The sequence below is a fragment of the Tenrec ecaudatus genome, chromosome 8, assembly GCF_050624435.1.
Source record: "Tenrec ecaudatus isolate mTenEca1 chromosome 8, mTenEca1.hap1, whole genome shotgun sequence".
Taxonomy (NCBI): Eukaryota; Metazoa; Chordata; class Mammalia; order Afrosoricida; family Tenrecidae; genus Tenrec; species Tenrec ecaudatus.
The window spans coordinates 10,545,975-10,560,993 of NC_134537.1; the positions used below are offsets into that span (position 1 = coordinate 10,545,975).

The window sequence follows — 15,019 nt, forward strand, 5'->3', positions numbered from 1 at the left end:
CCACTAGTGACGCTATACTATTATTGGGTGTGGTCACTTGATGATTTTATGTCAACCAGACACTCCTTTCTAGGGCTGGAGACCAACCTGTCAATCAGGTCACAGTTGGATGGTGTTCTGGATGAGGGGTGTGCAGGGCATGGCCTTGTCTGCCTTCACCTTGCTGCCTTCTGGCCATTCTGGGAGCTGCTGGAGCCCTGCCATGTTTCCACCCACCTGGGATCCACCTGACCCTGCACCCACCGGCCTGTGAGCATCCTGCATTCTGCACCATCGCATGTAGCTGCATGAGTCTGAAGGGGGACATGTGGACCGGTCTGTGGGGGGGAGGTCAGATGCTCACAGGCATCCTCCCTGAGGGGGAGGTCAGATGCTCACAGGCATCCTCCCTGATTAGTCACCAGACTATATGGCAGTCCTCACTTCCTGAGGCCTGCGACAGAAGCATTCTCATCCTACCAATAATCACCTCTATCAGTTGAGTCAGGGAACAGGCCAAAATGACTCCATGACATCTAAAGTTATCTATCCATCTTATCACATGTATACCCCCAATCCCTCCTCTTACTATGGCATGTATGTCCCTAGACCACTCCCCTCATGACTGTATTACCTATAGCACAACCCATCCCTGTGATGTATGTACTCACCTGTTATTAGGGGGCTAGCATGTCCCCGGAGAATATAAAAAGCCTGGGCTAGCCTTAAAGATCACTCTCTCCCTCCACGTGGACCATCAAGTGGGGCTGAGGTGAGCATGCTACCATGAATCGTGTCTGATTCCATTTATTTCAATATTTCTCTTCTATCTCTCATGCTCTCAATAACTTCACTATGATCTTTACTTATTATTGCTGTACAATTGCGCCTACCGGACCCATAACGATGTGTTAGGGGCTGGCTTCCCCTGACACCGGTCTTGGACACTTTCTTGACATAATTACTCCTTGATATAAAGCTATTTCTGATACATATATGAGTGTTACTGGATTTGTTTCTCTAGTCAAGCTGGACTAACACATTTGGATTAAAGAAGACTTCAGGAGATATTTTTGGTTTCAGGTTTAAAGATGAGCTCGGGTCAATCGTTTTGGAGATTCATACAGAAAGTGTGGGGTCTGTGAGAATCTGAAATTCTGGAATACTACTGCTGTCTGGGAAGAAGGGACAGAAAATCTAGGCAGAGCAAAGCTGGAAATGAAAGCAGTGTACACATTGACTTCTGGGCAGAGATGCCTGATTAGAAGCCAAAGAGCTCTTTGTATTTCCTCCCCAAATCCAACTGAAATGACGCTGGAACTTAGCTATCTGGTCATCCTCGTATGGTTTCGCATATTTAAGAAATAGAGGATCTCTGAGTTCACCCAAGCTCCATTTCAGGATGCTCTGTTCGGGGACTCCTGACATGCCCACCTTTGCAGCGATCTTCCTGGCTGAAGTTGAAAAGATAGAGTCAGAGCAAGAGCAAGCGAAGAGAGCACTCACTTCCTGTAAGTCAGTGCTGACTCACGGGGACCCTTGTGGCTTTCCAAGACTGTAACTCTTTGTGAGAGTAGAAAGCCCAGTCTTTCTCCCAGGGAGGTGTCACTGGTTTGAACAGCCAACCATGTGGATCAGAGGTGTCACTGGTTTTGAACAGCCAACCATGTGGATCGCAGTCCAATGCATAACCAATACACCACCAGGGCTCCATAATTGATAGTAGCTGAATGAATGAATGGAACAAAATGATTATTTTCCCAAACTGTTTTATTGGGAGTGAATACAGATAAAATATTGTTCAATCACATCAAGCTACATTGTACAACTGCTACCACAATCAGTTTCAAACTTTCTCTTTCTTCTTGAACTCCGTGACATCAGTTCTCCACTATCTTCCTGTCCTGTTCACCCCCCCCACCCCGCCCAGGAACCCTTATTCTACTTGCTGTGTCTATAGGTCAATCCTGGGTTGACATTACTGACAACCAGAAAAATATATAACAAAAATTCAAGAGGGTTACACCCAATGACAAAATACATCTGACATAAACTCCAATATAGAAAACAAAAACTAAAAACAGAGAAAATGTTGAAAACCAGATCAGGCACAATGTGCTTCAGAGTGGGGGGATCATCTGATAAGATTTTAACTGTTCAAGTCAGGTCTATCATTTTGATCTCCTATAGTCATCTCTCCGCTACGCTATTTGGTAACCAGCTTCTTCCCATCCCTCTATTATGGCGAGAGGGACAGAGCCATAGGCTTATTTCCTGTGTACATCTTACAAATGAATCTAGGGCTCCCACTGTCATTCACAGCCTTTTGAAAACCAAATTCTCACAATTTAGACTCTTGTTACTATTCCCTCCTTCGACTTTGGATTCTGTGATTTACAATCCTTTGGTCACTGATGTTGGTGCGCTTCTTCCATGTGGACTTAGTTGACATCTCATGTAGATGTCTGCTCACTTGGAGACAAACCTTTAAGACCCCAATTGCTATTTTATCTAATAGCTGGGCACCATCTAATTTCTTCACCACACTTTGCTCTAGCACCCGTATCTTCTGTGCTCCATGAGGGCGAGTATTGAACAGGGTCATGATGTAAGAACTAATTATTCTTAAGTTGGAGCTGGGATTTCATGCAAGTCCCAAACCCTGGGATGCTTACTTTAAAGGAAAGTGAGATATAAAAGACTTAGAAGTCTAGGCCAAGGTCAGATGGCAATAAACAGAATAACTGGGATTTGAACCCAGGTTTGTGTGATGTCAGAGCCAGAGGTCTTAAACATTTTATTCGACAGTTTGGTAAGAGTTAATAATGAGGTGTGGAAATGCTTATTATATAACAATGTGAAAAAAGTATGATGTAAAATTATATGTATGGAATATGAACTGCATAAACCTGTGCAGAGAGAAAGTTTCAAGAAGCAATTAGATTGAGTAGAAAACAATGAGATTCTGAAAGAGTTTTTAAGCATACTAAGTCGTTTTATTTTTTAATTTAAAATATTATGAACCTACGCAAAACAGAAGAGTATAATGAACCCCCACATATGCCTCACAACCTCAAGCACCCTCAAACTATTGGCTAGCTGCCCCCTTTCACTTTCTCCTTCCCATGTGATTTTGAATCAGTTCTCAGAGGTAATGGCCAGTTTTGTGCACCTCTGAATAGGCTACATTCCTGTGAAGGCATTCTGCCGATGTGATTAAAGCTCGGAATGAGATGATTGCAAGCAAGGAAATTTATTCTAAGAGATATGGATGGACTCCGTTGACTGGCTTTTGGAGCAGAGCGGAGATTGCTCTGAAGAAGAGATTTCACTTTTAGACTTCTGTTCCCCCTGAGAGTCCTAGCCTTCTTGGTGGTCCACTCTACAGAGTTTGGACTTGACTAGATTGTCGTCCTTACAATCCTATGAGTCCATTCCTTACTATAAACCTCTTAGTATGGCGCCCCTACTGATTCTGTTTTCTAGTTGAACCCTGATGGATACACAGACAATGTCATTTCTCTTGAACTAGTTCAGCCCAGTAAGGAGCCTTGGCGGCATAGTGGTTACACATCAGTCTGCAATCCGCAAGGTTAGGTGTTTGAAACCACTGGCCACTCTGTAGGAGACATGGCTATCTACTCTCATAAACAGTACTGGACATCCCCTGTCAGAAGGGTCTCAGGGAGGAGATAAGCCAGTCAGGGTGCAGTATAGCACTGATGAAACACAACTTTCTTGTAGTTCTTTAATGCTTCCTTCCCCCTAACTATCATGATCCCAATTCTACCTTACAAATTTGGCTAGACCAGAGAATGTACACTGGTACAGATAAGAGCTGGAAACACTGGGAATCCAGGACAGATACAGCCCTCAGGACCAATAATGAGAGTAGCCATACCAGAAGGGGAAGGTGGAGGAGAAAGTGGGAACCGATCACAATGATCTACATATAACCCCCTCCCTTGGGGGAGCAGACAACAGAAAAGAGGGTGAAGGGAGACATCAGACAGTGTAGACATGAAAAAAATTATGAATTATCAAGGGTTCATGAGGGAGAACGGGTGGGGAAGGGAGGGAAATAAATGAGCTGATACCAAGGGCTCAAGTAGAAAGAAAATGTTTTGAAGATGATGATTGCAACATATGTACAAATGTGCTTGACACAATGGATGGATGGATGGATGGATGGATGGATGAATTGTGATAAGAGTTGTACGAGCCCCCAATAAAATGATTTTTTAAAAAGAAGAAAATAACTACACACAGGAAATGCAAAAAAAAAAAGAAAAAAAAGAATTATGGTCTCAGAAACCCACAGGGGCCATTCTTCCCTGTCTCCTATGGTTTCTATAAATCTGCATCAACTTGTCAGTAGTGAGTTTGCGTGTGTTTGAGATCAGCCAGCAGTCAAATAGTGAGGAGACTTTTAAACAGGCAAAGCACCCTACAGTACCACGATCTCCCAGAACAAAAATTAACAGGAAATCCTAGATATAATCAAGCACTCCATGAGATCTTACGATAGCCAAGCATCTTTCCTTAAGGGGAAAACAGCGACGTGCCAGGATTTTCTCAGGGATCCAGCAGGGGGCCTTCGTGTCACGTGCTCCAAGGTGAAGACGCTTGTCTCTGAGGAGCTCTGTCACCCAGGGCAGTGGTCGGCGCCCAGAAGACTCAGGGTGAATGTGTGATGCATGATGTGTGAGTCGATGAATGAGAGATGGAATCTGCACATCGTTCATTCATTATATCCGTGTTAGGGAACCTGGTGACACCGAGGATTACACACGGGTCTGGTAAGTGCAAGCTCTACCGTGGGAACTCACCAGCTGCCCCTTGAGAGAAAGGGGAGGCTTCCTTTCCGCTCCTGTGATCGCTTCGGGAACCCCAAGGGGCAGTGATTCTCCATGTCCTCTAGGGTGACTATGAGTCAGTCGATGGCAGGGAGATTGGGCGTTCGGTGTGGACCCTGTGCTAGGGTCTTAAGGCAGGGGTTCTCAACCTTCCTCATGCTGCGACCCCTTCATACAGCTCCTCATGTGGTGGTGACCCCCCCAACCATAAAATTATTTTCGTTGCTACTTCATCACTAATTTTGCTACTGTGATGACTTGGGCAACCCCTGTGAAAAGGTCGTTCGACCCCCCAAGGGGGTCACGACCCACAGGTTGAGAACCGCTGGTCTAAGGTCTAGTGGTTACTCCACAGGCTGTGATCTGAAAGATCAGCGGTTGGAACCACCAGCCACTCTGCAGGAGAAAGACGGGGTGTTCTTGTCCTGTCACGAGTTACAATCCTGAAAACCCACAGGGGCAGTTCTTCCTATGGGCTGGCATCAATGCGGTGACTCCGAGGGCGATGTTTTCAGTTCTGAAAACAGTGGCCTGCAGCAGGTGTTCTCTGCATTTCAAGGATGAGGAGACAAAAGTGCAAAGAGGTTAAAAGGGTGGAGGAAGCTCACGGAGGTAGTGAATGAGAACCTCTGAGGTAGCCTAGGTCTGTAGCCTTACAGGACCTAGCGGAGCCCTGGTGGCCGCAGGGGCTACAAGTTAGGCTGCTAACCGTGAAGCCAGCAGTTCGACCCCTCCAGCCAGCTGTGCAGTTCGACCCCTCCAGCCAGCTGTGCAGGAGAGACTCGAGGCTTTCTAGTAGAGTTAGTTTCAGAAACTCACAGGGGGCAGTTCGACCCTTCCTGTAGGGCCACTATGAATCAGAATTGACTGGGTGGCAGTGAGTTACAGTGCATATGGAGAGTCCATAAATGGTTGAAAAAAGGCCACACCTAGAATCATTACCATAGTCCTTGTTTAATCCTTCCCCCAAGCAACTCCTGCATCTCCCAAACTTCCCGTTGTTGGCAGGGGCCAGTGAGTCAGTGCTGACTCATGGCTACCTCACTCACAACAGAAGGAAACCCTGCCCTGCCCTGTGCTACGCTTGAGACCATCCTTGCAGCCAGGTGTCAATCTGTCTTATGGAGGGCCTTCCTCTTTTTTTGCTGCCCCTCTACTTTACCAATCTTGCTGGCCTTCTTCAGGGACTGGTCTCTCCTGACAGCACGTCTCACAAAGTACATGAGACTGAGGCTCATCATCCTGGGCGATAAGGAGCACTCTGATTGTCCTTCTGAGACAGAATTGTTTGTTCTTTTGGAAGTCCGTGGTATTTCAAATGCATCCATGCTTCTTCGCTCTTCCTTATTCGATGTGCAAGTTTCACATGCCTATGAGGCTGTTGAAAGGACCATGGCTCGGGTCAGGCGCACTGTACTCCTCAAAGTTACATCCCTGCTTTTCAGCTCTCTAAACGGCTCGGTGCGGCAGTTACCCAAAATGCAACACGCCTTTAAATCCCTTGACGGCTATTTCCACGAGCATTGATTGTGAATCCAAGCAAGACGGAATCCTTGACAACTTGCATCTTTTCACATGATGTTACCTCGTGGTCCATTTGTGAGGATTTGACTTTATTAAGTTGTAATCTATACTGAAGACTGCAGCCCTTCGTCTGCATCAGCAACAAGCCCTCCTCACTGTCTGCAGGCAAGGCTATGGCACCTGCATTTCATAGGTTAACAACCTTCCTCTAACCCCGATGCTGCATTCGTTTTCAGTTTCAGTCTCCTAGATTATTTGCTCGGCGTGCCCACTGGATAGGTATATGTAAGGGATACAACCCTGACACACCCCATCCCGATTTTAAACGATGCAGTAGTCCTTGGTCTGTTCACACAACTGCCTCTCGATCCATGGACAGGTTCCACATGAGCCCAATTAAGGTGCTCTGGAATTCCCATTCTTCTCAAGACCACCCAGTAGTTTGTTATCATCCATACAGTTGAATGCCTTGGCACAGTCAGCAAAACACAAGTAAACACCTTTCCGGTACTTTCTGCTTTCAGCCCAAATCTATCTGACACGAGCAATGAAGTTCCGTGTTCCACTGGCCCAAACCTCTGGCAGCTCCCTGTCAATGTACTGCTGCAGCCAACCATTGTTGGATGACCTTCAGCAAAAGTTTACTTTGTGTGTGATAGGAGTGATCTCACTGCCATCTAGTCAAGGCTGACTCGTGGCACCACCTTGTGGGCTTCCGAGACTAACTGTTCCCGGCAGTAGAAAGCCTAATATTTCTCCCAGATATTAGGGATACTGTTCTATAATTTGAGAATTCTTTTGGGTCACCTTTTTTAAAATATCATTTTATTAGGGGCTCATACAACTCTTATCACAATCCATACACACATCAATTGTGTAAAGCACATCTGTTCATTCATTGTCCTCACCATTCTCAAAATATTTGCTCTCCACTTAAGCCCCTGGCATCAGCTCATTTTCCCCTCCCTCGCCACTCCCCGCTCCCTCATGAGCCCTTGATAATTTATAAATTATTATTTTGTCATATCTTACCCTGTCCGACGTCTCTCTTCACCCACTTTTCTGTTGTCCGTCCCCCAGGGACGAGGTTATATGTAGATCCTTGTAATCGGTTCCCCTTTCCAACCCACCCTCCCTCCACTCTCCACTTGTCCTGAAGGGATCATCTGTCCTGGGTTCCCTGTGTTTTCAGTTCCTATCTGTACCAGTGTACATCCTCTGGTCTAGTCAGATTTGTAAGGTAGAATTGGGATCATGATAGTAGGGAGGAGGGGGAGGAAGCATTTAGGAACTAGAAGAAAGTTGTATGTTTCATTGTTGCTACATCGCACCCTGACTGGCTTGTCTCCTCCCTGAAACCCTTCTGTAAGGGGATATCCAGTGGCCTACAAATGGGCTTTGGGTCTCCACTCCGCACTCCCCCTTCATTCACAGTAATATGATTTTTTTGTTCTGATGATGCCTGATAACTGATCTTGTTGGGTCACCTTTCTTAGGAAGTGGTACCAATAAGGATTTTTTTTTCCCATCACTCGGTCAGGTAGCTATCTTCCAAATTTCCTGACATAGATGAGTGAGTCCTTCCGTTGTTCCATCATCTTGTTGAACAATTCCAGTTGGTACTGTTCCAAACATGAGTAATCATTCTCTGGAAAGTATTGCCTGCTATATTCAGTTTGGCCTGATTCTGAAGTTTCCATATACTGTACTATATATTTTTGTGACTTGGTCTCTAAACTCAACAGTGTGTTTGTAAGATGCATCTGGAACGAGCATCTATCAGTTGTCCTTTTCATCATTTTACTTGCTAGTGCAGGTATTCATCCATTTTACTGATCCTGGGCATCTTGGTTGCTGCCAGGAAGCTTCTTAGGCACATACATGTTTAAGAACACATATCTCTAAGCTATACATCTTGGACTGGAATTGACAGGACGTTTGGTGTGAGTGTATTTTCAATTTGATTAGGCAGGACCACAGTTGTCCAGCGTGGTTGCTTTCCTGGATGTGCTCATGGGCATTATTTGAAAGTGAGCATGCAGGTCTGATTGACGGGTTACAGGCTAACAGAGACTTTGAATGTGGAAGAAAGCAGTGTGCCATGCAATTCGCACAAGGAACCAAAGCGTAGCAAGGTGAACGCAGTCCCAACTCTGGAAGAAAGCACAGTGTGTGCTGTTCTTCATTCACTAGGGGACGCATTTTCTTAATTTCCAAAACTCTTCTTATAAAAGAGCACCCTTGAGGACCTGATGCAAGGGGCTTAAGTGGAGAGCAAATGCCTTGAGAATGATTGGGGCAGGGAATGTATGGATGTGCTTTATACAATTGATGTATGTATATGTATGGATTGTGGTAAGAGTTGTATGAGTCCCTAATAAAATGTAAAAGAAGAAAAGAGAAAAAAATGATTAGGGCAAAGACTGTACAGATGTGCTTTATACAATTGATGTATGTATATGTATGAACTGTGAAAAGAATTGTATGAGCCCCAATAAATTGTTAAAATAAAAAAAAAGAAAAAAAAAAGAGCACCCTTGGTCCTTAGGAGAAAAGAGTATCACATGCAAATGAACAGGCGCACACACACTGCAAGTCCAGAGAAAGTAAGAGTCCTTTATTCCATCAGGGGGTAAGGGCACACGCAGCAATCGGAAAGAATGTGCCATTTGGGTTGTCACTGGTGGAGTTGCTGATGTCCTCTCCCCTCCCACGGTGGATGGAAGTGTTTCCTGCAGCTTCATGCTCTGGTCCCAAGTCAAGGTCTACGGCGACCACTCAGAAGTGTGGGAGCTGGGAAAGTCACTGGTCAGCAAATCAGAGACGGAGGATGACTTTGAGGACATGAAGTGCACGTGGTGGGCAAAGTAAACACACCATGCAGGTGATGACAGGGGAGTTCGCTAAGCAAAAGCCTCGCGAGGGAAGCACGGTCTAGAAGACAGTAACCTCCCTAGCAGTAGAAGTAGGCTCTAGGAGGCCACACACAGGACTGTGGAGGGGGAGATGAGACTATTGACATCTACAGGCTGGAAGCTAGTGGCCAGAGCCCTGGGATTCCACTTTGGGGACCGTCTTCACTGTCCTGGGAGAAGCTAAGTCCTGTGTGTGACTGTGCTTCACGTTGCACCATGGAAGAGAAGCCAGGCAGTAGCTTCTGCCTTATAAAGTGGTCTTCGGTCCCAGCACCCGTCCCAGGCGCTCAGTGGGACCGGTTTGCCAAAGGGGTTAGTTAGTTAAGGACCTAAGGGGAGGGGTGCGGGGTTGGCTCCGATAAAGTGGAATTTAGGATTAAACCCACTGGGCTTCGGGGCACCCAGCAGCACTGACATTTGCTGGAGGACTTCTGAGGGAGGGAGAATGGCAATGGAGCCCGGAGAGCCGTTCTTCATCATTAACTGGTACATCCTCAACATGCTCTATCTCAGGGAACGCTGGGGCAGAGATCCTGACCTCGATGGCTGTCTCTCCCCGGATCCCTGAGCAGGGGTCTGGTCTACGGAGGAGCAGTGTGCAAACACAGCAAAGGAGCTCTCCCGGAGGAGCTTTGGAGTGAATCAGCATCGGCGAGGCCTTAGGCTATTTGACTTCAGCTGGGTTTCCTGGAGAACGTTTTGTCTCTCTTGCCTGGCACACGCCCAGCCTGGCTCTGGGCAGCCCTTGGGCTTCAGGTGCAGCTGCCCGAGGTGAGGCTCACTCTGAGTCCACAGTGTGGTCAAAGGAATGCTGGGAGGGCTTCTGTATCCGGGACACTGCACACAGGTACACAAGAAAGGCCAGACACAGCGAGGCCAGCACAGCAAAGGCAGTGAGAGTGCCCACAAAGGCCAGCGGCTGAATGGGTAATTGGATCAGGGAGCTTCCGGCTGGGATCTGGTTGGTCAAATTGAGCATATAGCCAAGAGACCAGGCTATGCTGCTGTTCTCCACCTGCGAAATGGAGGACACAAGTCAGTTCTCAGGTCAGGGTTCAAATCGGAACTTCTACACCCAGGCTACACCCTCATGAAGCTTACACGGGAGCCGGCTTAAGGAGGCCAATAGACAGTGTCTGAGTTGAGACCGTGCTGAGACTGCGTTAGAACTGGAACTGCCAAGGCTCGAGGGTTCCACCTGTAGCACTCTAAAGAAATACGCTTGCCAATCTTGTCACAACCAGGCGTGAAGAAGGCTCAGTCACTAACAATTTTCCAGGGACATGGAAATGTTTGTTGGTAAGGAGAGAAGGTCCCGGGGGGTTTCCTGAACCGAGTGCCGGCTTCTAAGGACAAGAGCTCAGTCCAAATGGGAAAAGACTTAGTGATTTTCTTCTGGCCAGTCCATCAACATGTTTTTGTTGTTGTTGAATAAACCAAACAAGCTTTATTTATCCACTAGATCTAGAAAGAGGCAACCTTTCCTAGATACATTACCTAATGATGTATGGAGGTGTTTTATTTTCTCTTAAATAATTTTATTGGGGGATCATACAACTCTTTATCACAATCCACCCATCCATCCATCATGTCAAGCACATCTGTTTGTTGCCTTCCTCATTCTCAAAACATTTTATTTCAACTTGAGCCCTTGGTATCATCTCATTTTCCCGCCCTCCCTTCCCCACCCTTCCTCCCACACGAACCCTTGATAATTTATAAATTATTATTATTTTTTCATGTCTTACACAGTCCGATGTCTCCATTCACCCACTTTTCTGTTGTCCACCCCCCAGGGAGGGGGTTCTAGGATTCTAGGGTTCTAGATCCCTGTGATCAGTTACCCCTTTCTCCCCACCTTCCCCTTCCCCTTCCGGTACCGCTGCTCTCATGGTTGGTCCTGCGGGATCCATCAATATTTGTTGTTAGGCTTTTTTGGTACTCTAGTATCACATGCTGTCAAGTCAGTTCTGACCCATCGCGGCCCTCTACATAACAGAGCATAACATTGCCCGGTCCCGTACCATCCTCACAATGGTGCCCTGCGAGAGCCCATGGCGGCCGCCACTGGGGTCAGTCCGTCTTGTGAGGCCTTCTTCTTGGCTGCCCTTCCACTTTACCCAACACGAGCCCTGGTTTACTCGCTGTCTAACGGGCTCAAGGAGAGGAACACGTGTGAGCGTGGCACAGGACCGGGCAGCGTTTTGTTCTGTTGTGCACAGGGTGGCTTGAGTTGGGATTGTTCTGATGGTACCCAACACCCATAACGTCATGTTACAAATGCACAATATTCTTCTTTCCTCATTACCTTGCCAGCCTCTGTATCTCCAAGGGTGGGCTCCGAGTTCAAGACAGGAGAGTAAACAATGACTACGGGGGCGGGCGTGCACTACAACTGATTGAAAGGGGACTTAACTATTCAAGTGTGTGGTAGGCTAATTTTATATCAATAAAACTTTTTTTGGGGGAAAGACTTATGAGATATTACTATAGCTGCCTCAACTTTCTTGAGGATAGTATTTGCCTGGTAGATTTTTTAAAGTTTTAACTTTCCCTATGCTGAACACATGTCTTTTCCTTATAAAGAGCATATACTTGATTTAAAAATCATTTTATTGCAGGCCTGTATGGCTCTTATCACAATCCATATATACATCCGATATGTGAAACAATAAACTTGATTTTCAACAATCCAATCTGACCATGCTTGTCTTTTAATGGTTGATGGTAGTCCTTTTCTGATTATTGGGATTATTGATATAGTTGGACTTCTTTCTACTATCTTACTTTTAAAAATTGCTCTTATTTTACTATATTTCTCTTACCTCCTTCATTTCTTAAAATGGTACCAGTATCTTCTCCTTTAGCACATAAGAATGTAAGGCCACTCTTTTGTACCTGGTCTGTCTCTTACCATGCTGAATTTTATCACACTCCAGTTCTAGATTACGAAGGATGGATTTTTCTCCTTTCTTCTGTGTTCGGTTTGTTGTTGTTAACTTTTAGATGGTAGTGACATCATTTACTCTTACTTCTGATATTCTTGCAGCATCTCCTGGATGTATTTTTCTCATTTGCTTACTTCCCTGAAAATGCATGCCTGTGTGTATTTTCCGAGAGCCTCTCCTGCTCTCTCATTTGAATACCGCATTGGCTGGCTCGGCCATTCTTCATGTTTTTAAAAAATGTAATGATTAGAACTTCCTATCAATCAGAATTTGTATCCAATGGAAAGCTATTCTCCATCCTTATCCTGCACTCTGCTGGCAATTGGATTCATTAGAAGCCAGGCCCAGAGAGTACATGCCACCAGCCATCTTTATATGTCTCCAGGCAGCCTTGTTTTCTGTCAATTACTCAATTTAATTTATGTAAAAGTAGACAGCCACAAGCTTAATGCAGGATATTGATTGGCTTAACCTAATTATTACCGAAGCTGGAATTGAATAGACCGACTCCAGACATCCTTTGGGCTTCTGAGATGAGGAAACCTTCCCAGACCCCAGAGAGCAGGAGCACCCACCTTGGCTGCACACTTGTCAGGCTGAGTCCTTTCTGAAGACAGGAGGCCCTGCCTCCAGTTACCTGGTGACCATGGGGATTCCACCTGTCAGACGGCTCTGAGTCAACAGTCTGCCCAGGGTGTGTTTGTGCGTGTGCGTGTCTACAGATATTGCTATAGATCAGAGCGTCACTGTGAGTCGGAACCAACTTGATGGCATCTCACAGCAATAACAACAGTGTCATTTCTCCACATAGATGTATATCAAAGGGTGCTTTAAAAAGTTTCTGGAACACTCAGATGGAAAGTGAATGGAATTTTTCTTTGTGTGTGTGTGTGTGTGTGTGTGTGTGTGTAAAGCACATTTGTTCATTCATGGACTTTTCCTATGAACTTTTTGAAGTTAAAACCTGTCTACCTTCTAGCCTATTTCTGCCCTGCCTGCCTTCCCCTTCCATCCCTGACAACAGTCAAAGTCTGTTTCTTTTGGTATCAAAACTGTCACCTTAATTTTCTTTTCTTTCTAACAGTAGTCTTGTACAGTACTCATCCTTTTGTGATTGGCTAACTTAAAAAAATTTTTTTTGGGGGGGGGGGGCTCTTACAAATCTTATAACAACCCATCATTCAATAGTATCAAGCACACTTGTACATAGGTTGCCATCAACATTTCCAAAACAATTTCTTTCTACTTGAGCCCTTGGGATCAGCTCCTCTTTTCCACTCCTCCTTCCCCCACTCTCCCACAAGCTAACTTTAACTCCCTATAATGTCCTCCAAAATTGTCCATTCGTGCCACGAGGCATTTTACAGTTCCATCATTGTTTATTAAATACATGCAGAGGTCTCCAGTATGGACCATGGTTCTTCTGTCGGTCATTCCACCGATGGGCATTAAAGTCATCTCCATCTTCTTGCTCTTGTGAACAGTGTGGTGATGAGCACGGGTGTACATGCCTCTGCTCTGCTAGGTTCCTGATTCCTTCAGGGCTCCATGTCATGTAGAGGGATTGCTGGGTCATATGATACTCCTGTTCCCAATTGTTGCCGGAAGTGTCATACTGCTCTCTGCAGGGGTTGTAGTGCTTTACAGCCCCACCAGCAGGGTTGAGGGTTCTAATCTCTCTGTACCCTCTCCAGCATTTGTTATTTTGTTTTGCTTTTAGTGTTAACTTTGCTATCCACACCAGGGCTGGGATGCTTGAGCTCACTGTTATTTTGATTTATGCCCCTGGGAGAGCTAGTCATCATAAGCATTTATTTTTTTAAAACTATGTATTGGGGGCTCTTACAGACATTATTTAGCAATCCATAAATCAATTATGGCAAGCAAACTTGTACATTTGTTGCCATCATCATTTTCAGAACATCATCCTTCTACTTGAGTCCTTTGATATAAGCTCCTCTTTTTTCCTCCCTCCCCCCACCCTTTCACCCTCGTAAACTGTTAATAAATTATATATTATTATTATTTCCCTAGACCTTACACTGTCCCCGCAGGGAGGGGGTTATACATCTATTATTGCTATCGCTTCCCCTACCTTCCCTTCCCCACCCTGCTTGTGCTCTCATGGCATCGCTACTCCTATTACTGTTCCCGAGGGCCTTATCTGTCCTGGATTCTGTGTGTCAAGGGCTCTTGTCTGTACCAGGTACATATGCTGGTCTAGTAGGATTTGTAAGGTCTTGACAGTGGGGAGAAGAATCATCAAAGAACTAGAGGAGTGTTGTGTGGTTTGTCGGTGCTATGTTGCACCCTGGGTAAATTGTCCCTTCCTTGTGACCCTTCTGTAAGGGAAGGTCCAATTGTCTGCACCTGGGCTGTGGGGCTGCACTCTGACCACTCTCCTCCACATCGCAAGCATTTCTTAATGTTTATTGGCTGGCTGAGTTTCTTCGTTGGTGACCTGGGTCCTCTGTCCATGTTTAATGGAATGCCTTGGCTTCTTGTGAAGATGCTGAGGTTTTCTGTGGATTTGAGAGATTAGGTCTTGTCCAAGATACCATTGCCAAGGTTTATCCCCGCTTGTCTAAGGGTTTTCCTTTTATTTTTTGTTGAAGTCTTTTGATGCACATAAATGTTCTATTTTTGGGAGATCCAAGTCATCTAATTTGTCTGCTGCTGTATGCTTTTCATTCATTTTGATAGTGTGTTTATATCATGTGTAGGGTCCCTGCATTTGTCCCTAGTTTTCACGGATGATCTTTACAATTCTTGGGCTTACATGTAGATTTAATCCACT

General features: G+C 45.5%; 1 protein-coding gene across 1 annotated transcript in view; it reads right to left on the bottom strand.

Moving 5' to 3' along the window:
* Positions 1 to 8,955: 8,955 nt before the first annotated feature.
* ENTPD3 (ectonucleoside triphosphate diphosphohydrolase 3) overlaps positions 8,956 to 15,019 on the bottom strand; it is a 56,895-nt gene continuing 50,831 nt past the window's right edge. The window contains exon 11 of the mRNA XM_075556019.1: positions 8,956 to 10,289. Within this exon, the coding sequence (XP_075412134.1) occupies positions 10,053 to 10,289 (237 nt within the window). The 3' untranslated portion in view covers positions 8,956 to 10,052. The remainder of the gene's footprint in view (positions 10,290 to 15,019) is intronic.